General features: G+C 47.1%; 1 protein-coding gene across 2 annotated transcripts in view; it reads right to left on the bottom strand.

Annotated features, from left to right (window-relative positions):
- NRP1 (neuropilin 1) overlaps window positions 1–22296 on the bottom strand; it is a 172881-nt gene that overhangs the window by 47391 nt on the left and 103194 nt on the right. For both annotated transcript variants that reach the window (XM_060192503.1, XM_060192504.1), the window contains exons 7-8: window positions 10805–10960; window positions 6242–6386 (exon numbers count right to left, since the gene is read on the bottom strand). In XM_060192503.1, coding sequence (XP_060048486.1) covers window positions 6242–6386; window positions 10805–10960 — 301 coding nt within the window. The remainder of the gene's footprint in view (window positions 1–6241; window positions 6387–10804; window positions 10961–22296) is intronic.

Below are 22296 nucleotides of genomic sequence, written 5' to 3'. Positions count from 1 at the left end.
TGCTCAAAGATTCCTCTGAGCACTTCACCCCCTTCACTTGTTGACAGACGTTAAATTCAGCCCAAAATTTAAAACCCAATTAAGATTCCTGGAAACTTTTTTAGTCTTTTTTGCTGAACTCTCCCTTCTGAAATAGGATCTCATGTATAGGAGGCAGCACCGAACTTAAGCATTACACTGTCCTCTGTCTGCTCTGCCATGGAGAGTCTTGCACCAGTTAGACGGTACATTCTGCAAGGACAGCGGACAGACCTTAGACACAACTGCGCTTCCTGCCAGCCCTGTGAGCTTCAGAACACAAGGAGAGGATTAATCATTGATTGACTGATTGGTGGCTTAGTAACAGTGTGGAACACTGCGATTACTCTCCTTTCTACATCGCTCATCTCAGTCAAGGACATGCACATTATAATCAGCATCGAGCCTGAAAATACAACCTTCCTAGCTGAGAGGCACCTATAATGCGATTAAACCATGCCCAGGCTTTCTATTGAACCTAAGAACTAATTATTCAGAAGCTCTGCACCTGGCTTATACGGCTCAGAACCTGCCTTTTTCTCGCCCTCAGGGTTATTGCTGGGGCTTGGTGCTGGCACTATGACTCCACTGCTCCTAGTGGCTATTTTTTCCTATGTTATTGGACAGGACAGAGAGAAATTGAGAGGGGAAGGGGAGATAGAAAGGGAGAGAGAAAAGACAGATGCCTGAAGACCTGCTTTGCCGCTTGTGAAGTGACCCCTCCTGAAGGTGGGGAGTGGGGGCTCGAACCCGGATCCTTGAGTGTGTATCTGCGCTTTGGACTTTGTGTGCTATCTGGGTGCACCACTGCCTGCCCCCGCCACGCCTTTTTTTTTTTTTTTTTTAACTACAGCATTCAGGGCCTGTAGGCCTTAGAATTCTGATTCTTTCTTTTTCTTCTCTTTTTTAAAAAATTGCCACCAGGGTTATTATATAAACCCACCACTCTTGGGCAGCCATTTTTTCTTTTTCTTCTTTATTTGATAGGACAGATAGAAACTGAGAGGGAAGGAGGCAACAGAAAGGGAGAGAGACAGAGCGAGCTACCTGTAGCACTTACATCACTGCTTGTGAAGCTTACCCGCCCAGCAGGTGGGGACTAGGGGACTGAACCTGGGTCCTTGTGCATGATAATGTGTGCACTCAACCAGGTGTTCTCATATTTATTATGAGAGAGATAGAGATACACAGATGGGGGGAGAGAGAAAACTACAGCACTGCTCAACTCTGGCATAAAATTAAGCCTGGAGCCTCAGGCATTCAAACTGCTGTTCTAACAGGCTGATCCCTCTCTCTTTCCCTCTCTCCTCTCTCCCCCCTCTCTCCTTCTTTCTCTCCCCCTCCCACTCTCCCTCTCCCTTTCTCTCCTCCCTGTCCTCTGTGCTATTTATTCCTTTTTGTGATCCCACAAATGGTCCTGGATTCCTTTTCACAACACTCTCTCTGCCTCACTCTCACATATTGTGGACCAGATTCAGTTTCTCAGATTACTGCTTATTGCCTCCTTGTTATTCAGTTCTCAGAGGCATGAAATAAGTCATATTTAAATCCTCTAACTCCATGTTCCTATATTACACACAATATTTGCTCAACAAATATTTGTTGGCTAAATCAACTCATCGGCAGAGTAAAAGGCAGCTGTCATCTCCCCCACGCGCCTTTTCCTGTAATTCAACCGCATTTGCTCCAGGCTCTGGAAACCAAGAATAAATTCAGTGGGAATTAGAAAAGATTTACAAAAACATTTTTACTAAGGGATAATGAAATTATAGTGTTAAAAGTAGAAGTCATATATATATTTAATTTTAGGTTGCTGTGGTCACACCTGCCTGATTCAAAACTCGGTTTTAGAGAGAAAATGCTTAGCTGGTAATAAGGAACAGATGTTACTATGCGGAGAAAAACACAATTAACTCAGAACTGTAGAGCGATCAAACCTGCACCAGATCAGTGTCCTTTCCTGAACGCAGAACTGGCGATGTAGCCACACACTTGGGGGTGTTCAGCCACCACCACAGCATAACCAGAGAGCATGGACTATTGCCACTTCCTTTCCTTCTCTCTCTCTCTCTCTTTCTCTCTCTCTCTCTCTCTCTCTCTCTCAGCTTTTTGTGTTCTAGCTTGACGATGTGTCAAATCTTTTGAAAACAGTTTTATCAAGTCTAAAAAACAGATAATCAAAACAAAGACAAAAAAAACCAACCAAACAAACAACAACAACAACAACAAAAACAAACCAAGAAACAAGATGCTAAGCTCAAGTTAAATTCCAGATATAGCACAAATGCACTTCTAGTAGAAGTCTATCTCAAATGTTGCAGGGGACATGCTTGTACTAAGACTACTCACCTGCATTGAATTTAATTGGGATTTCTATATTGTGCTTGGCAACTGTTCACAAAAGCTTAAAAACCAACCCAAGAGGGTTGGGAGAGATGAGTTCTTGGACTGGATGGATCTAGGGGCCTATTTTCTCTGCTACTGTCTCAAAGCAAACCCCCAACTTTAATAGGAAAGCTGAAGTGGGCTGGTCAGGCAAATACTCAGTTAGCCAATTTTCAAGGAGTGAGAAGGCAGGAAGTGCACATGATGGGAGAGCCTGACCGAGCGTAATGCAGTTTTCCCCACTGGCCACCAACTCTCTCTGTCCTCTCTCTCTCTTGTGACCTTGGTGAGCAGAGGGACACAGTGGTCTGAGCTGACGCACAGACTCCTAGACTTCTGGTCAACATGTTCAAGGCAGCAAGTCCCCGTAAGGCTGTGTGACACACGCCGATCTTGCTTCATTTGTTATCTCTAACAAATGAAATTAAAACTCAGCTACACTGGAGAATTTGGAAGTCAAGTGGTACATTTACATAGTAACTTTGACCACAATCAGATGCTAACTCTGAGTTAATATATATAAAATTTATATATGTAGCCCTTAACTAATATATATGCGTATCACGCTAGGCTGAGTGATGACTTGTCAACTGAAGAGGAAAGACTAACATTTTGAAATCCAGCCACTCGGTTTGTCAGTAGGCATGGGTAAATCAGCCACTCATTCATTCAAGAACCAGGCATGGAACACAACTCTGTTTCAGACACAGAGGAGAGCAAGGCATAAAGCGCACATGATCCCTGCCCTCAAGAGTCTCTGTCCAGCAGCCTTTTTTTTTCAATATTTATTTTATTTATTTGTTCCCTTTTGTTGCCCTTGTTGTTTTATTGTTGGTGTTATTGATGTCACTGTTGTTGGATAGAACAGAAATGGAGAGAGGAGGGAAGACAGAGAGGGGGAGAGAAAGACAGACACCTGCAGACCTGCTTCACCGCCTGTGACGCGACTCCCCTGCAGGTGGGGAGCCGGGGGCTCGAACCAGGATCCTTACGCCGGTCCTTGTGCTTTGTGCCATGTGTGCTTAACCCGCTGTGCTACCACCTGACTCCCCTGGCTCAAGATTCTTATCTGTTAGCACTATGAGCCTAAAAAAAGGATCTTATTTAAAAAATAAAGTGAAGGGGCTAGCTGGTGGCACACCTCATTAAGCACACACATTACAGTGTGCAAGGTTGCAGGTTCGAGCCCCCAGTCCCCACCTAGAGGGAGAAAGCTTCACGAGTGGTGAAGTAGGACTGCAGATATCTCTCTGTCTCTCTTCCTATATCTCCCCCTCCTCTCAGTTCCTCTCTGTCTCTATCCAGTAATAAATAAAAAACATTTTAAAAAGTTAAAAAATAAAGATACTTGAGGTAATTGTAAAATAAAACATGTAGGACAATATTAGAATATAGAATTTAGATATCTGTTGCCTAGCTAGGCTTGCTAGCTAGTTTTCAAAAATACAGTAAATGATTTGCCTTCTTTACATGTAAGGAAATCAGCTTTCAGGGGAAAGGAAAGAGAGATTAAGACAACAACAACAATTTTTTTTATAACTCATAAGAGAAACTGGGAACTCAGAATTAAACTAGACACCCGGGATTTCACTGAACTTGGCCTCATTTATCTGGTTCAGGGACATGAGGTTTGGCTAGAGGGATAGCCAGAGACTCCTGCCTTGACCTCTAGTGGCCTTGTGTCTATTTATTTATAGGTGGAATTTGTAAGGCTCTGAAAATGACCTAGAACTTTCTCTCATTTAATTGCTGATCAAAAGAAAATCCAAGGTTATGTCTTAACGTTTCAACATCCAATCTTCTAACGGACCATTCAATGCCTACTCTCCACCCAATTCCTGCCTCTCAGACCTTGGACTTCGTAATCTTAGACTCTAAAACAATAAACAAGTCCGTCTGTTTTAGGATGTCAATACATAAAGTTTTCATAAGAAATCAGATGTCAGTTTTTAACTTTCCAAAATGGACTATTCTGTAAGCAAACATAGGCTATTTTTTTTTTCCTTCTTCTTCTTCCTGGTTAGCTCTTTTCAAAATTGCCTGTAATTTCATGGAAAATTGCCCAGGTGATTTTATTTTCTTGGGAAGTCTTTGTTTTCTTCCTCTCAAAACAGTGGCGCCAGAGAGGATAACAGAAACCAGTCAATGCCCCAACTTTGCATGGATAGGCGTTTTAAGTACCTCCTCACTCTGTTCTTCAAGTTTACGCTGTATTGCCTGTTAGCTACTGAAGGCTTTGCAACGTGTCAACGTAAGTGGAATCTGAGACCTTGAAGAGATCATGATCTGATGGCTGTAGGCCTACCGCGCGGATTGCACCCAAAACCCTCCTTCCCTCCCACCTCCGTCTTCCCCTCACTTCACCTGTTTTCATTTTAGCCTTTTGCTCTCTCAGCATCTGACCTCAATCATCTCATGCATAGGTAAAATCCATCAATTTGTATCAACTACAACAACTTTCAAAATCACATTCATGTTCTAAGAAACAAACTGACCAGCCAGAAAGACATAGCAGTCTATCTATTCCAATAAGTGAGGGGCATTATGGGAACAAGACTTAAGCAGACGTGGTCAAGGCCATCTTGGAGCAACGCCCTCCTCCTTTGCTGTCACTGTTGACATCAGCTCAAGTGAGGCGGTGGTGGTAAAGCTTCTCTGTGACAGTTATTTGCAGTAAATCCACAAACCAGTCAGTGAGCTCAGGAGACACAAAAGGTGCTCAGTTTCGTGGACCTTACTGTGCAGTGCAAAGATCCCTCTGAAGCCAGGCCGGCTGCACACCAGGCTATGTGAAGTGCTGTATTTTTTTTTATATATATTTATTTATTTTCTCTTTTTGTTGCCCTTGTTGTTTTTCATTGTTGTTGTAGTTGTTATTGATGTCATCATTGTTGGACAGGACAGAGAGAAATGGAGAGAGGAGGGGAAGACAGAGAGGGGGAGAGAAAGACAGACATCTGCAGACCTGCTTCGCCGCCTGTGAAACAACTCCCCTGCAGGTGGGGAGCCGGGGGCTCGAACTGGGATCCTTATGCTGGTCCTTGTGCCTGGTGCCACTTGTGCTTAACCCGCTGTGCTACCTCCCGACTCCCACTAAGTGCTGTATTTTGACGAGTTAGTCCAACACTCTCACCACCCTGCATGGCTCCAGCGAGTATACATTTTAGGTGAGGTACCAAGACTCTGACGCGGTGTATTGGCCAAAAAAATAAACTAGCGCACAGTACACGTAAAGGTTAAGCTCAGGTCTCAATTACCTCTTTATTTATTGTAGTTATTATTATTTACTGGATAGAGACTGCCAGAAATCAAGAGGGAAAGGGGGGGACAGAGAGGGAGAGAGACAGAGAGACACCTGCAGCCCTGCTTCACTACACGTGAAGATTTCCCCCTGTAGGTGGGGACCAGGAGCTTGAACCCAGTCCTTGTGCATTGTAACATATGGGCTCAACCAGGTGAGCCACCATCCGGCCTTTCTTAATTACTTCTTTTATTTATTTTTGTATTTTTTATTCTCTTTATTTATTTATTGGAGAGAGACAGCCAGAGATCGAGATGGAAGGGGGTGGTAGAGAGGTAGAGAGACAGAGAGACACCTGTAGCCCTGCTTCATTGGTACTCGTGAAGCTTCCCCACTGCAGGAGGGACTGGGAGCTCAAACTCAGGCCCATAAACACTGTAACGTGTGCATTCAACCAGGTGAGCGCATTTAATTATCTCTTAAATGCGAGTGGTCCACCCAAAGCCCCTAGCAGCTCTTACTGACTCAGTGAAATCCATCCTTTACACCAAACTACTCTCCTAACAGTAAGAATTTTCTGCATGCGAACACACTTACCTGTTAGCTTGCAACCGTAGACTTCAAACCTCATAGAGATGCCAGTTTCCCAAGTTGCTGGTTTGATTCGGACAAATCGAGTTATCAGTGGTTTGGGGAACACTCCAAACACCACATCTGTAGGGTTGGTGTTTCCCTGAAAGACCTGGGGAAGGGGGCATTTAACAACACACATTTATTTAAAGAAAATTCAAGAGTCTACTTTCCCGAGTTTCAAGTTCAACACTGTCAATAGCCAAAATCTGGAAGCAACCCAGGTGTCCGACAACAGATGAGTAGCTGAGCAAGTTGTGGTCCAGATACACAATGGAATACGACTCAGCTGTTAAAAATGGTGACTTCACCTTCTTCACCTCATCTTGGAAGGTGCTTGAAGGAATCCTGAGAAGTGAGATCAGCCAGCAAGAGAAGGATGAGGATGGAACGGTCCCACAGAAGTCGAGAAATAAGGACAGAAGGGAAGACACAAAGCGACACAAAGCAGACATGGGACTGGGTTTGGTGTGCTGCACCAAAGTAAAGGACTCTGGGGGTGCACGGATGGGGGGTTCAGGTCTGGTGCTGATGGTGGAGGAGGACCTAGGCTGGGGGTGGGAAAGTGTTTTGCAGAAAATGAGAAATGGAACAACAACTTTGTTTACTGTTTACTGTACACTAGTTGCCCAGTAAAAACAAAACAAAATAAAGCCCCGAGGAAGTGCAAAACCTTGTCGTTTATTCCAGCAAGGTCCACCATAAAAAGCCTCATATCTGGTATAGAATATTGTCCTAAGCATCACATCAATTTCCTGCAAGTTTAGAGTTCCCAAAGGCAGGAAGCTCCAGGGGAACACTTGATAAAGCCTACATTCTATTACTTCAACAAGCGGGACATCCCTAACTCTGCCATGAGGGCCGGCAGGGTCCCACAGACACCTCACCGGAGTGCTCACTACTTCCTGCTCCCAGGCGGCTGCAGGAGCATTTCTCAAGGTCAGCGTGGGGTCTGGCTTTTAGAGGATTTTAGGCTATGTTCCCAGCTCAAGTTGTAGGCCAAGTAGCTTCTTCTCTCTGAACTAACTTCCTTCCTTCCTTCCTTCCTTCCTGCCTGCCTGCCTGCCTGCCTCTCTTTTTTTTGTTTTTTTTGCCTCCTGGGTTATCACTGGGGCTCAGTGGCTGCACTATGAGTCCACTGCTGCTGGAGGCCATTTTTCCCATTGTTGTTGTTGGATAGGACAGAGAGAAATCAAGAGGGGAGGGGAAGACAGAGAGGGGGAGAGACAGATAGACACCTGCAGACCTGCTTCACCGCGTGTGAAGCAACCCCCTACACACACACACACACACACACACACACACACACACACACACACACACACACACACACACGTGGGGAGCTGGGGCTCGAGCCTGGATCCTTGCACTGGTCCCTGTGCTTTGCACCATGTGCGCCTAACCCAGTGCGTCACTGCCTAGCCCCTGAATCCTATTTCTTGAGGGAAGGCTTTGCTCCTGGCATTAAGTCATGAACCTGAACCTCCTCTGGCCATTGTTGAAATTCTGTCTCAGTGGCCATCGTCGAAACTGCGTGCCCCGTGAAATGCTACTGCCTTTTCCCAGGACTTCTGCTTCTGGTTTCAAATACGAGTCCTGCTATTTCCCAGGAAGTTGAGGCCTGGCACTAAGGTGCCATAGGTGCTAGTTAGGGACAGCTTTCCCATGAGGATGTGATCTGCCAGGCCATGGCGCTGTGAAATGCTCATTGCAAGGATCTGAGGGATGGACACAGTCCTGGTGAAGGACTGAGGATTTGCATCTGGCTCAGGGGGGATACAACCCCCCCCCCCACCTTCCTGGATTTCCCTCCAGCCCTTGTCTGTAGACAGACTGTGTCAAACTGACCAGCCTGGGCGCCGGGGCTGGCGTGCTGAGTCTGTGTCTCGCTGAGCCTGGCGGGTGGCCACACTCCCCTCAGGCCGCCCGTCTTCCTAGAGCTTGGTGGGCCTGGCAGACACAGAGAAGGCCCTCAGGCTCCCAAGGCGAGCTCTTTCCTCGCGAGACAGGGCTTGTCCGAGTCAGGCTGCTGTGTCCATCTCATTGAGCGTGAGTGGCCCTCAGGACTGGAGGTGCTCCAAAGCATCACAAAGCCAGCTGTTTGCCGGGCCCCCTCTCTCTCCAGAGATGACTTAAGATCATAATTCATCCCGGCCTGGGATGGTCTTTGCATTTCTGTCCTGCTTCAGAAAACCTCTCCAGGAAATAATGTGTGTGGGAGCGGTTTTGCCTGACAAGGAATAATGAAGTGGCTGCCAAAGGGAGGGGAGTCCCCAGGCATGCTGGGAAAGGGCCAACACATCCACCTGAGTGGGGAGTCAGCCCCTGCTGATTCTCCTGCACAGGCTGAGGGGGTCAGGGAAGTGGAACGTCGGAGAAACAGGTGGAGGCCAGCATTCCCCTCCACTGAGAGGGGCCTGTCAGGTCGTTTGGGGTTGAAGCTGGTTTCTGTTGAGATGTTTTGGGGGGGTGAACATCACAGGGGTGAAGGGGGCCAGTGACTGAAAGGGCCCAGAGCACAGGCAGGCAGGGCAGGTAGCGGTAACCGGCCTGCAGATGGAATTCTGGGTCTATATCAGGTCACGTGAAGACTTTCCCATGATGCTCAGATGGGCCTCTGGAGCCCCACGGCCTGTCAGGCCCGTGAGGAACTGTGTGCTCCCCCAACTGGAAGAAAGATAAGGACCACAGGGCGGAGTGTAAGGTCCAGGAAGAGGTTTTTGCTTTTTAAATTTGATCAGAAAGGGGAGTCAGGCAGTAGTGTAGTGGGTTAAGCGCAGGTGGCGCAAAGCACAAGGACCGGAGTAAGGATCCCGGTTTGAGTCCCCGGCTCCCCACCTGCAGGTGAGTCGCTTCACAGGCGGTGAAGCAGGTCTACAGGTGTCTGTCTTTCTCTCCTCCTCTCTGTCTTCCCCTCCTCTCTCCATTTCTCTCTGTCCTATCCAACAAAAGGGAAAATAAATAAAATAAATGTTAAAAAAAAAGAAAGTCATATATATATATATATATATATATATATATATATATATATATATGTCATCTCTGGAGATTCACTGCTCTGGGCTGACTTTTTCCAATAGAAAGAGAGAGACAGAAATCCAGAAAAGAGAGGGGGGAAAAAAAAAAACAAAGCCATAGTGTGAAACCATGCTTCAGTGTGGTGGGGGCTGGGCTCAGACATGGCTCCATGCTAATCAAGTGAGCAGTTTCCTAGGTCTTATGTGTCCTTATTTTAAAAATGTAGTTACTTCCTTTTTGGATAAAGACAGAGAGAAATCAAGAGGAAAGAGGAAATAAGAGGGAGAGAGACCAGGAGACTCCTGCAGCCTTGCTTAACTGCTTAGGACGCTTTCTCCCTGCAGGTGGGGACTGGGAGCTTGAACCCAGGTCCTTGCAGGTTGTATCACCTGTGTGCTAGTAGAACCCGCAAGCTCTTGAGAACAACCCAGAACCAGTCATGAAGCTCATGGCCAAAACTGACAGACTGCATCCCTGCAGATGTTGATCGCACAGGTTTTCTTCCCCAGATGTGGGGTTGGTTTCCTGTCCTTCAGGATGGGAGCTTCCTTGCCTATGGGATTTTCTCCCCTAGAGCACAGCATCTTGCAATCTGTCTGTCTTTCCGGCCCTGTCTGAGCTTTGCAGCTGGGCCAAGGGATCTGAGAGTCCTTTTAGTTTATAACCAGTTTTCCTCAGTTGCAGTCCCAGAAGGAGGAAAAAAAAAAAATCAAGGCCATGTATGCTCCGAAGAGAGACACAGGCTTGCTGACTGGCTCCCTCCCCAGCCCAGGGTGCATGGAGCCTGCTGCTTCCCAGAATCCTTAGCAAGTCCTTGCTTTTCACTTGGCCCCCAGGGTAAGCTTTTCATTTGGGGAAGCAACACATTCTGGAGATCTCAAGAATCTTTTGATTAAGTAAATCAGAGTGAACACACCTTCAAATAACAGGCAGGCTGAGAAAAACATCTCATTTTCAAACGATTTAGGGCAGCGTGCCCAGGGGCACGGCATGGCTGGCATGGCCTCCCTGGTAGCAGGTAGCAGGGAGATAACAGAACCCTCGTGTGATCCACTCATCCCCCCCTCAGAAGCAGCTCCTGAGTCACAGAGGGCAGAGGAAAAGGAGTCTGAGCCAGCCCGTTAAAGGGAGGAAGAAGGAATCTATGACAGAGGATGAAGAAACACAGGCACAAACCAAAACAAACAGTGAGCCTGTAACAGGACAGTGCTCGCCCTCTTCCATAGTTGGTGTCCCTGTGGGGCGTCTAACCAGGGATTCTCAAGCTTGACACAGAGTTTGGTTGGTGTTGACTTTTTTTGGACACAGCCATAGAATTTCTTCCCTTTGACTTCTGGATTTGGGAACCCGAGATTCCCTCAGTCACCAGATTTAAACCTCTGATGACACTTTTCATTTGCAATCAGTCTGAAAACAAGCCAGGCAAGACAGAAAGCTCTCCCAACTATCAAACAGCATTCATCACCTAGTTCAAGGACCGAATCGGCTGAGGAGGGTGGAAGGCAAACTTACAACGGGCTTATTTCCTTCTCTGATGGTGATCCAGTCTTCCCCGTTGGAGCTGACGTCGATCCTATAGGTCTTGACAAAGTACTTCTTCTTGGTTTCCTTCGAAATGGCTCCCTGTGTTCCGACAGCGGTGACAAAGCGCAGGAGACCCAAGTCGACCTGGAGGGGACACAGGCATGGTCAGCGGCCCGGCATGTCTCAGGGCATCTTGTCCTCTGAACACCACAATGTGTTTTTTAATCTACCTGGGTCAACAGATCCTAATTCGATTTGGAGTCCCTGTCCCCCATTTCATCCCTTCCAAAGAAAGGTACAGTTATGGTTAAAGCCAGAAACTGCCTTTAAAAGGACTTTTTCACTCCTGCACACCTAGCTTGCCAATGGATCCCTGATATGAAAGAGAAAGTTGGGCTTAGACCAATGTGTCCTGGAGCCTCCCCTCCCCAGACCCCTGCCCCACCAGGGACAGACAGACACAGGCTGGGCGGATGGGTCCACCTGCCAACACCCATGTCCAGCGGAGAAGCAATGACAGAAGCCAGAACTCCCACCTTCTGCTCCCCATAAAGAATTTGGGTCCATGTTCCCAGTGGGGGAGAAATGTCAGGGGAAGATGCTCAGAGGGCTCTGAACTCCAATTTCATCAGGACCCAGAGAGAAAAAAGGAAAAAGGGAAGGACAATTAGATATAGTGATAGAGGGGTGTGTGTGTGTGTGTGTGTGTGTGTGTGTGTGTGTGTGTGTGTGTATGAGAGAGAGACAGAGAGAGAGATTTGGAAAGGAAGAAAAGATGGGATCATTGGGAAAAAGGGGGGCAAATATATACAAATACAGATAGTTACAGATACTTGTAGAAATGTTAGTTAAGCATATCTGCAACCTTAGGAGAACAGTTGTAGCTTTCAGTGGATGGAGTGGAATGGGGACACAGAACTCTGGTGGTGGGAACTGGGTGGAGTTGTAACCTTGTTATCTTGTAATTTTGTAAATCAATAAATCATTAATAACAAATAAATAAATGGAAAAAAAAGGAGAATGTTTGATTTTGCCTCATCTTGCTGTATTTTCTAAGCTATCAGTACTGCGTCCCAGACAGTACATGTGACCTTACAACAGAAAAGCAAGGCAATCAAGACCAGCCCACGTGTCAGACAGGAGAGGCAGAGGCGGTGCCAGAACTGAGTCTACCCTGACCCGACCTGGCATCCCTCTCAGCTCCCTGCCTCCTTCCAGACCGCATCCAGACTCAGATGAGGCTGACATGGAGATTCCAGGCGTGTTGTTGTTCAGGGGCAAATGGACCAGTTCTATCATCTGGACTGGAGTAGGAAGGGGAAAGGCTCCATCTTTAGACTTCCCCCCTTCTCCATATTCTTGTCTCTGTGGCCTGGTCTTTGCAGCTGATTCTGAGAGGCAGCTAGATATCATGGCTAAGACGTGGTCTGAGGGGGACTGATATCTCTCTAAAACCATTGCCTGTAATTGTCTGCTTTAGCTTAAGCCTTCCTTTGAAAATTGCTTGCAAGAGTCTAGTTGTTAAGCTTCCCGTGGAGACACTGCCCAGCACAATAGCTTTGGCTTCCCACCTCACACACCTATACACCTATCTCAGTTTCCTGCGGCTGGAGCCACCTGACAGGCTCCAGTGACCTCAGTGATGGCCAAATGGTGACAAAGGTCTCCACCCCCTAAACCTGCAGTAACTTGACTTGCTTCTGTGTTCAGTGACAGGCGTAGGGAGGGGAAAAGTCTAAGAACCGTAAAATCAAACAGTCCTATTTCAGCTCTGACCCCCCCCCCCCCCACCCGCCCCAGTGTTATCATAGTGTTGGCACCAGCACTGTGAATCCACTGCTCCTGGAGGCCTTGTTTTCCATTTTATTGGATAAGACAGAAAGAAATTGAGAGAGGAGGGGAGATAGAGAGGGAGAAAGGCGGGCATCTGCAGAACTGCCTTGCTGCTTGTGAGTGTCCCCCATGCAGGTGGGAAGCAGGGGCTCGAACCCAGACCCATGTGAGGATCCTTGAGCTCAGTACTCTATGTGATTAACCTTGTGGGCCACCACCTGGCCCCTCAGCTCTGATTTCTTGTGATTCCATACTTTTAGGAAACTGTGACACCTTCTTTTTAATTCTCCTCGTTTTCATCACTAATAAATGATTGTTTTATTTTTAACTTTATCTTTCTAGTTGACACCATTTCAGATAGACAGATCACAACCATATAAACAACCAAAGACCTGTGCATGGAAATAAGATAAAAATAAACGTGTGTGGAGATGGAAGAGAATATAGAGGAATTTCTCTTCCGCACACCTACAAATTCTGCCTTGCACTAGTAAACACATATTTTGTAGACAACGGAATAATGTGATCAGGAGGATTACCAAAACACTACAGTAAAGACTGCTGGAGAAGATCAATACATTCAAGAAATACACTGCAGAAAGTCGATACCCACAACCGTCACCCACAACCCTGAGCTGGCCAAAGTCAATAGTCTTTGAAACAGCAATAGTCCTGAAGGGCTGGACAGTGGTTCACCACTGAAGCATACACAAGTTACACACACAAGGACCTGGGTTCAAGCCCCTGGTCCCCACCTGCAGGTGTTGAAACAGTGCTGTGGGTGTCTGTCTTTCTCTTTTCTTTTCTATCTCCCCTCCCCTCTCAATTTCTCTCTGTCCTAGAAACAAAAATAAATAAATACCTAATTAAAAAAACCAATCTTTACCAATCCCCATATGATATAGGAAACATGACTATAAAATGCTTTTCCTCTATTTACGACACCCTCCACCTACTGTGTTTCTGAATAAAAAGAGAAGCGTTCATGAAATTAAGCTCAAGCATAGGGGAGACGCCGTTTAAAGAATAGGGAAACAAAAGCCACACCACAACTACTTAACAAGATACTTCAACAGCACTCTCATTTATCAAGAAGCAAGAGAATGTAATCTCCCCTGGAAACAGCAAAAAAAAAAAAGTCAAAACAATACACAAATAAACCTCAAACTCACCCTTCTGAGTCCTGCCTCACGCTACCACTCAACAACCCCATTTTCAGAAGACCAGTTAAGCCTCCAGGGCCTGCAAGCAATGGACACTTTAAATTTCCATTTTATGCACGGCCTGCCTCACTCTGAAAGACAATTGTCTTTAAGAATTGCTTTTTCCTAAAGGCCCTGGGAGGAGAGAAGTCCACATGTTGCCAATTCACTTCAAAACTGAAAGAAAATAGTTACATCTGGGAGGAAAAAAAAAATAAAACAGCTGTATCTCTGGCTTGTGTAAGTCAATCTGAAGTCACAGGATTCAACAATAGATTTTAGGGGCCGGGTGGTGGCGCGTCACAAGGCCCCGGGTTTGAGCCCCCAGCCCCCACCTGCAGGGGGAAAGCTTTGCAAGTGGTGAAGCAGGGCTGTAGGTGTCTCTTTCTTTCTTTCCCTCTGTCACTCCCTTCCCTCTTGATTTTTGACTCTATCTAATAAGTACCAAAAAAAAAATTAAAGAATAAAACAGCAGGTTTTATCTAGAAAGGAAGAGGTTATCACTAAATGTGAAGCCATCTTTATTCCATCAACAGTATGCTCTGAATAAAGAGAAAAAGCTGTAAGCCGTCAATAGAAATTAATATTTTAGGTTAGCGGTGACGGATGTTTTAATCTAACTAATAATTATTTACCCAACACATTTTAATCAAGTGTCTATATGCATGTTTAACAAAATTTACATTTTCTTTTTTCCAAAATCAAGTCAGGCTGTTTTGAATTCATGCACACAATTTAATAAAGAGAGGTGCTACACACATGTTCCACAGTCAGTCTATAAAAACACAGGCTGCCCAGTGAAATCTGATTTTCAGATAAGTAACAAACGTTTTTAGGATAAGCGTGTGGCACAGGCAATATCTGGGAGATACTAACAACTGGTCGGTCCACTGCCTGCTTGAGATTTGAATTTAACTTGCCCCCACCCATCTGCTACGAGCCTTCTCCATTGTAGGCAAGTCACTGGGTCAGCTGAGGCTATACACTGAAAAATCTCGACTGTTAGCGAATATTCCCGGGACACCTGTGCTCCACTGGATGCCCACTGAGTCATGCCTGGCGCCGTACCCGCATTCAAGCTGAAGGGCCCTTACGGTCGTCGAGTCCAGGAAGGCACTGAGCAGAGCTGTTTACATAAACGTCAAACTTACAAAGGCTCTTCAGGCTGGAAAGGACTAAGTTCTCAAGAGTCCAACTTCAACTCAGGTTGATTTGAAATGACTTTAAAACTACTTCATTCCTGGTGTTCCTTTTCCTAACTTTTTCCCCCCTTCTTAAGTTTTGCTTTAAAAATGGATAGGATTTCATTATCCGGTAGGAAAGAAGTTCACTGGTGATCAGGTGATCAATTAAAATAGAGCAATCTTAGGCACTAGGAACAGCTGACCTTGAAACAAGGAGCAATTGTTTGGGATTAACTAGTTTCTTTCTTTTTTTCTTTCTTTTCTCTCTCTCTCTCTCTTTCTTTCTTCTTCTTTCCTTCTTCCTTCCTTCTTTTCTTCCTTCCTTCCTTCCTTTCTCAGAGCACCGCACAACTCTAGCCAATGGCAGTGCTGGAGACTGAACCAGGGACCCTGGCTCCTCAGGCATGACCATTATACTATCTTCCCCGTACTTAACTAAGTTTTTTTTTTTTTTTTAAATACAAGACATGTACGAGTTCCCAGAGTACAAGGACCCAATAGCATATGCATCAGTCCCTTGTAAAAATAAAGGAAAAGATCTTTTTTTGCAATAAGCTATGAAGCCCATCAGTAAGATTCCCTTCTAATTGCAGATTCCTGCTGTGCTTTCAAAATCTGCAGATTCTCTTTTTCAGCCACACTGGGATACTTGAGATGTCATTTCAGTTTTCTTTCTCACTTAACTGCCAGTTTTCAGTAAGGAGGAACAGCCTCTTCATGAGATGATTAGGGCTGGGACCAGCACCATTGCAACTGAAACGGGATGGGACCCAGAACTCTTACGGAGACACAGCGCTGTGAGGATAAAGCTCCACTGACTTCACCAGGGAGGGTTTTTGAAAACTCTCTTCTCCTCAGGGGGATTGGGGGATGCTCCGCTGGGCTGCCTCACAGCCCCAGAGGGTTTGGGACTAGCACACTCAAGACGCTCACCTGTCCCTCTCCTGCTCACACTGCCCTGCAGCCCACCCACCCCGTGCCTTCCTGCTACACCCACACTGCTGCTGCTCCCAGCACGAGATCAGTGCTTCCTCTCTGCGGCCTCGGCCCACAGTCCTCTTCACTTGGAATGACCGCTTCCTCTTTGAGTTCAGCAGGCGGTGGTCTGAGAGACGGCCCAGCGGATAAGGTGTTGGACTCTCAGACAAGAAATCCCACGTTTGACTCCTGGCACTGCGTGTGTCTGAACGATACTCTGGTGTTTTCTCTCTCTGTCTCTCTCTTAAATATAGTTTGCTTCTCTCTTAAATATAGTTTGTTTTCTTTTAAGCAGAGATACAGAATGGCCAGGACACTGTTCAGCTTTGGCTTACGGTGGTGCATGGGATTGGACTTGGGGCTTTGGAGCTTCCTGGGGCATGAGAGTCTCTTTGCAGAACCACTGTGCTATTCCTGCCCCCTCCACACATACACTCTTTCTTCCTCCCCCAATGCTCCCTTTCTTTCATTAGAAAATAAATCTGGGGGGCAGGTGTTGGTGCACTTGGTTGAACACATACATTACAATGTGCAAGGACCAGGATTTGAGCCCCCGGTCCCCACCTGCAGGGGAGAAGCTTTGCGAGCGGTGAAGCAGAGTTGTGGGCCTCTCTCCCCCCTCTTCACCCCTTTCTCTCTTGACTTCTGGCTGCCTCTATGCAATAAATAAGCAAAGCGAGTGCTTGCAAGTGGACACACAAAGGAAGAATGTTTTAGGGGAGAGAACACACAAGAGGAAGGGCAAGAGTGAATAAACTAGCAGCCAGTAAGTAAGGCACCGCACCAGTGTCAGCATGCTTCTCCAGAAACACACCGTTCTCCAAAGAGAATGGTCATCTGGACGCACGCCCACAGAGGCAGTCACTGGACACCCTCTTGGGCCTTTGATTTTGTTTCTTTCATTGTGTAGAGACCTCCCCAAACCTTTGTTCTAATAGATTGGATTGGTGACCCAAGCCAGGCAGCTGCGAAGACAGAGATCCAACTCGAGAGCAGCTGCACATAGCAGGACCCTCTGCGTCCTGGGGACGGGGGTTATCATCCTTGACAATGGTCTCTTTTCCTTCCGTGACAACTCAAACACACAACAGCCACAATAAAGTAGCTGGGAGTTGGGTGGTAGTGCAGCAGGTTAATTGCAGGTGGCACAAAGAGCAAGGACTGGTATAAGGATCCTGGTTCAAGCCCCCGGCTCCCCACCTGCAGGGGAGTCGCTTCACAGGTGGTGAAGCAGGTCTGCAGGTGTCTGTCTTTCTCTCCCCCTCTCTATCTTCCCCATCTCTCTCCATTTCTCTCTGTCCTATCCAACAACAGTGATAAGAATAATAACCACAACAATAAAACAACAAGGGCAACTAAAGGGAATAAATAAATACATAAATGTAAGAAAGTAAAAATACATAAATAACGTAACCTGCTGTCCCTCAGTCCCTCCCGCTCTGCTCCAATCACTGATGATCTCCTGACTTTGAGGGAATACCGTAATTTCACAGCTGCTCAGATTTTAATTGCAAGAGGGGTGTGATTCCACATCTGTGTCTGATGTACTTACTTCTGTTGGACATTAAGGGGATGCAGATGAGAAGGGAATCTCACAGAGGCAGCATCTGAGCTGGACAGACAGACATCAGGCACTGATCTCATGGCGTGCAGAGGGCCAGAGCAGTCTCTGACTCCTTCTGAGTTGTGAGTGACAAGGGAAGGGAAGGGGACAGGGAGAGAAGAAAAGAGAGAGGGAGAGGGAGAGGAAGGGAGAGGGAGTGGGAGAGAGAGGGAGAGGAAGGGAGAGGGAGAGGAAGGGACAGGGAGAGGGAGAGGGAGAGGGAGAGGAAGGGAGAGGGAGTGGGAGAGAGAGGGAGAGGAAGGGAGAGGGAGAGGAAGGGACAGGGAGAGGGAGAGGGAGAGGGAGAGGAAGGGAGAGGGAGTGGGAGAGAGAGGGAGAGGGAGAGGAAGGGAGAGGGAGAGGGAGAGGGAGGGAGAGGGAGAGGGAGAGGAAGGGAGAGGGAAAGGAAGGGAGAGGAAGAGGGAGAGGAAGAGGGAGAGGCAGAGGGCGAGGAAGGGAGAGGGAGAGGGAGAGGAAGGGAGAGGAAGAGGGAGAAGGAGAGGAAGGGAGAGGGAGAGAGGGAGAAGGAGAGGAAGGGAGAGGGAGAGGGAGAGGGAGAGGGAGAGGGAGAGGGAGAGGGAGAGGGAGAGGGAGAGGAAGGGAGAGGGAGTGGGAGAGAGAGGGAGGGAGCCCCAGCGGCATCTGAGTCTTGACATTGCTGGCTGGCTCTCTGTTGTCATGATATGTCCACAGGCATAACCACCTGCACTTCATGGCCATGGCACTGTCTAGTAATGGCAGGAAACACATCCCCCGACAACATGCTCTTCACTGGACTCACTTGAGGAGAAACCTTGCCTTGCAGCAAGTGCACGGCCCGTCCTGCAACCACCCTGCAAACCTCTGGCCAAGCAGCAGCCTGCAGCCTCCGAGCGTGACATGAACAGTGCCGCCCCATAGCGGGGAGCCGGCAATTGGCGGTGCCCTACTGTGGAAAGCCCCATTCTTAAAATCAAAGTCTGTCGTGCTCAATAAAATGCAGCCAATAGAGGCGGCCGCAGCAAGGGATTGCTTACTGGCTCTGAACGGTCCCACAGCAGCTCACTGCAAGAGCCTGACAAATAAAAGACAAAGGACTGGGATCTGATTCAAAACAGGAAAAATATTTTGGGGGTGAGGCGAGGGGGAGCATGTTGGATTTTTTTAAGAGCATCTCTGATGACCCAAAGGCCTGTTCAATTCATCAGTAGATATTACAAGCAAAAGCAAATATTTTTAGGAGATGGCCTCATTTCCTTAGATAAGACACGTTTCCTAGCAAAGCCTGTTTGGACACTGGCACTGCTCCCAGGTCTGTGGACTGAACTCACAGCACCCAATGTGGCCCGTAACCTAAGTTCTTGGATTCTGTATACCATCCCATAGAAATAAAACCACTTTGTAGAGAATGTAGGGAATGGTTTGGAGCTGTACCCCTGTTACATTGTAATTTTGTAAATAAATATTAAAGCACGAATAAAAACCTAAACACTGAAAATACTGGCGGCTAGACTAGACCTCCTGGCCTCTTTCCACCCTAAGATCCCTGTTCTCATGTGCTCTACCATGTTTTGTTTCCTGTTTATTAATTATTTTGTCTTGCTTTGTGTCTTGATGCCTTTCAGTCACCAAGCTGCTGACTCTACCAGGAATCCATCCTGACCTCCCTGGGCAGACGACCTCGTCAAAGTATCCCAGAACCTCCCCTCCCCAGAGCCCTGCCCCACCAGGGACAAACAGACACAGGCTGGGGGTGTGGATCCACCTGCCAACACCCATGTCCAGCGGAGAAGCAATGACAGAAGCCAGAACTCCCACCTTCTGCTCCCCATAAAGAATTTGGGTCCAGACTCCCAGAGGGGGAGAAATGTCAGGGGAAGATGCCAAGAGGGTCTGAACTCCAACTCCAACAAGCGAGAAGAGGAAAAAGGGAGGGACATTTGGATGTAGTGACAGGTGTAGGTGTGACTTGGAAAGGAAGGGACCTAAAACAAAACAAAACAAAACAGAAAAGAAAAAAGAAAAGGGAAATACATCCAAATCTAGACAGATAGCTGTAGAAATAATAGTTCACCCCTATCTGCAAACTTGGGTGAACTGCTGTAGCTTCCAGTGGAGGGAGTGGGGGCACAGAGCTCTGGAGGGGGAACGGTGTGGAGCTGTACCCCTATTCCGTTGTGATCTTGTAAATAAATATTAAATCACGAATAAAAACCTAAACCTATATGAAAAGAAAATGCTGATGGCTAAGAGGATCAACTCCTTGGAGCAGAGAGAGAACTTGTGGAGAAACACCGTGGCGTGAGTCACAACTGAGTGGCGTTGTCATTTCTCACAACAACATGCAAAGGAGGCTTCCAGGACAGAGCGCTGGGGACTGAAGCTTGTGTGAGCAGTCACCTGCGTAGCCCGACCAGGTCATCCGACCTCCATGCTCCCCAGTTCACAGAGACTGTGATGCCCGAGGCTCCAGAGTCCCAGGTTCAACCCCCCACAAGACCCTGAGACAGATCTGAGCATTGCCAGAGTCGGCACAAACCAACTAAACAAAATCAAACAAAAGTAATTATCAAAAGACACTTCAGAATTTCTCAGTAAACAGCAGCTAAATCTTACATGAGTTCTTTTGGGACATTAAAAAAATATATTTTAAAAGCAGTGGCTGCTTCAATTCAACACTCCCAGTGGCTATTTTGAATTTTTTTTTTTTAATAGAGGGAGAGAGAGTGAGAAGAGGAAAAAGGAGGAGGAAGAGGAGGCGAAGGAGGTGAAAGAGGAGGAGGAGGAGGAGGAAGTGCAGGAGGAGGAAGAAGAGGAGGAAGAGGAGGAGGAGGAACAGGAAGAGGAGGGGGGCAGGGGCAGGGGGAGGAGGAGGGGAGGAAGAGACATTGCAGCACTCTGGCTGGGCTGAAGCCTCCCTGCTGCAGCTCAGGAGGTGGGCTAGGGCTTGACCCTTAGCCCTCACACATGACAGTGTGGGTACGCTCTACCGGGTGAGTCTGTTAGCCCCAAAGATGCACCTTTATTTTATTGATTGTTGTAGTTATTGATGTCATTGTTGGATAGGACAGTGAGAAATGGAGAGAGGAGGGGAAGACAGAGAGAAGGGGAGAGAAAGACAGACACCTGCAGACCTGCTTCACCGCCTATGAAGCGACTCCCCTGCAGGTGGGGTAGCTGGGGGCTCGAACCTGGATCCTTATGCCGGTCCTAGTGCGCTTAGCCCACTGCGCTACTGCCCGACTCCTGAGACACACATCTTTATACTCACAGAGACTGTGAATGTGCTTACGGTTATTTTGACTCTCACTGAACCGTTTACACTGGCTGTCTGAAGACTTTGGCAGTGATTCGGGCTTGCTGCTGTGAAGCAAAGATACTGGAGATTTTTTTTTTTTTTTTTTTAGCAAAAGAGAAGGAGGGATCATTTAAAAATTCTGATGTAGAGTATAAATACCCAAGGATTAAAAATAAAAATAATGAAACAAAAAAATGTTAAGAACTTCACCTGCTTCCTTTTTTAGTCTTAATTGCCTGAATTAATCTCTCTCTTCCTCTTTTCATAGTTAAATTAAAGGAAGTATTTTTTTCCCCTGGATGGAAGCAAACCAACAGTGACGACAAAGCCTGTGAGGACAGTCCAACAACCCAAGTGAATGAACAGATGCATCTGCCTACCAGAAGGCGAGAAGGAGCCCCTGAGAGCATCAGAGAAGGCCGCCCAGCAGGTCTGTAGAGGCAGCCTGGTTTCCCTGTTCACCCCCTGCGCTGTGCTCGATGATGCAGTAAGAGCCCAAGGAAAGAGGCCAGGAAACATTCCACACTGTGGCCCGCCTCAGACCTGTGGGTCTCCTAGTCCAGTGCCTCACAGGGGGCGGCTGCATGAGCTCTCCCTAGAGGAGCTTAGTCCTCAGTTCTCGGCCGTCTAGGGAAATACAGCGTGGAGAGATGGCCGCCACAGTGCCGCCATGTTTTCTTGGTGATTTAAGGATGATCAACAAAATTGTGGGATGGTAGGGCACCATTCCACACAGCTCCCACCACCAGAGTTCCCTGTCCCATCCCCTCCATTGGAAGCTTCCCTGTTCTTTATCCCTCTGGGAGCAGGGACCCAAATTCTTTATGGGGAGCAGAAGGTGGGAGGTCTGGCTTCTGTCATTGCTTTTCCACTGGACATGGGTGCTGGCAGGTGGATCCACACTGGCAGCCTGTGTCTGTCTTTCCCTAGTTCTATACTTCTCCTGCAATGCTCATAAGGTAAAAAAATGTGTTCTCTTAGTAGATGACCCAAGAACAGAATGGATGAGACTAGATTAGAATGATTCCATCTGAACCCAGATACATGATACTCGATTTCCTAGAAGACAAAGCAGATCACATCTACAGATCTCTGGCTCCTGGCACTAGTTCCTACCAAAACAAAGGTGTGCGTGTGTGTGTGTGTGTGTGTGTGTGCATGTGCGTGTGTGTGCATGTGAGGGTGTGTGCATGTGGGAGTGGGGTTTCAATAATAGAAGATTGTGGCGAGGTGATCTGGATGGTACCTACTGGGTAATGAGCCACAGAGTTGTTCTCTGCACATGATTTTAATAGGACTGCACTGTGCAGATAAAGTCTTTATTGTCATTGTTCAAAGAAGGATGAGGGTAAACTATAAACTAATAAACAGAAGCCAGGTGCATGTGCACACAGATGTGTTTC

This window comes from Erinaceus europaeus, chromosome 6 (genome assembly GCF_950295315.1).
Source record: "Erinaceus europaeus chromosome 6, mEriEur2.1, whole genome shotgun sequence".
NCBI classification, from domain to species: domain Eukaryota; kingdom Metazoa; phylum Chordata; class Mammalia; order Eulipotyphla; family Erinaceidae; genus Erinaceus; species Erinaceus europaeus.
Note: the sequence above shows the minus strand (reverse complement) of the source record. Positions and strands in the feature narration are given on the sequence as shown.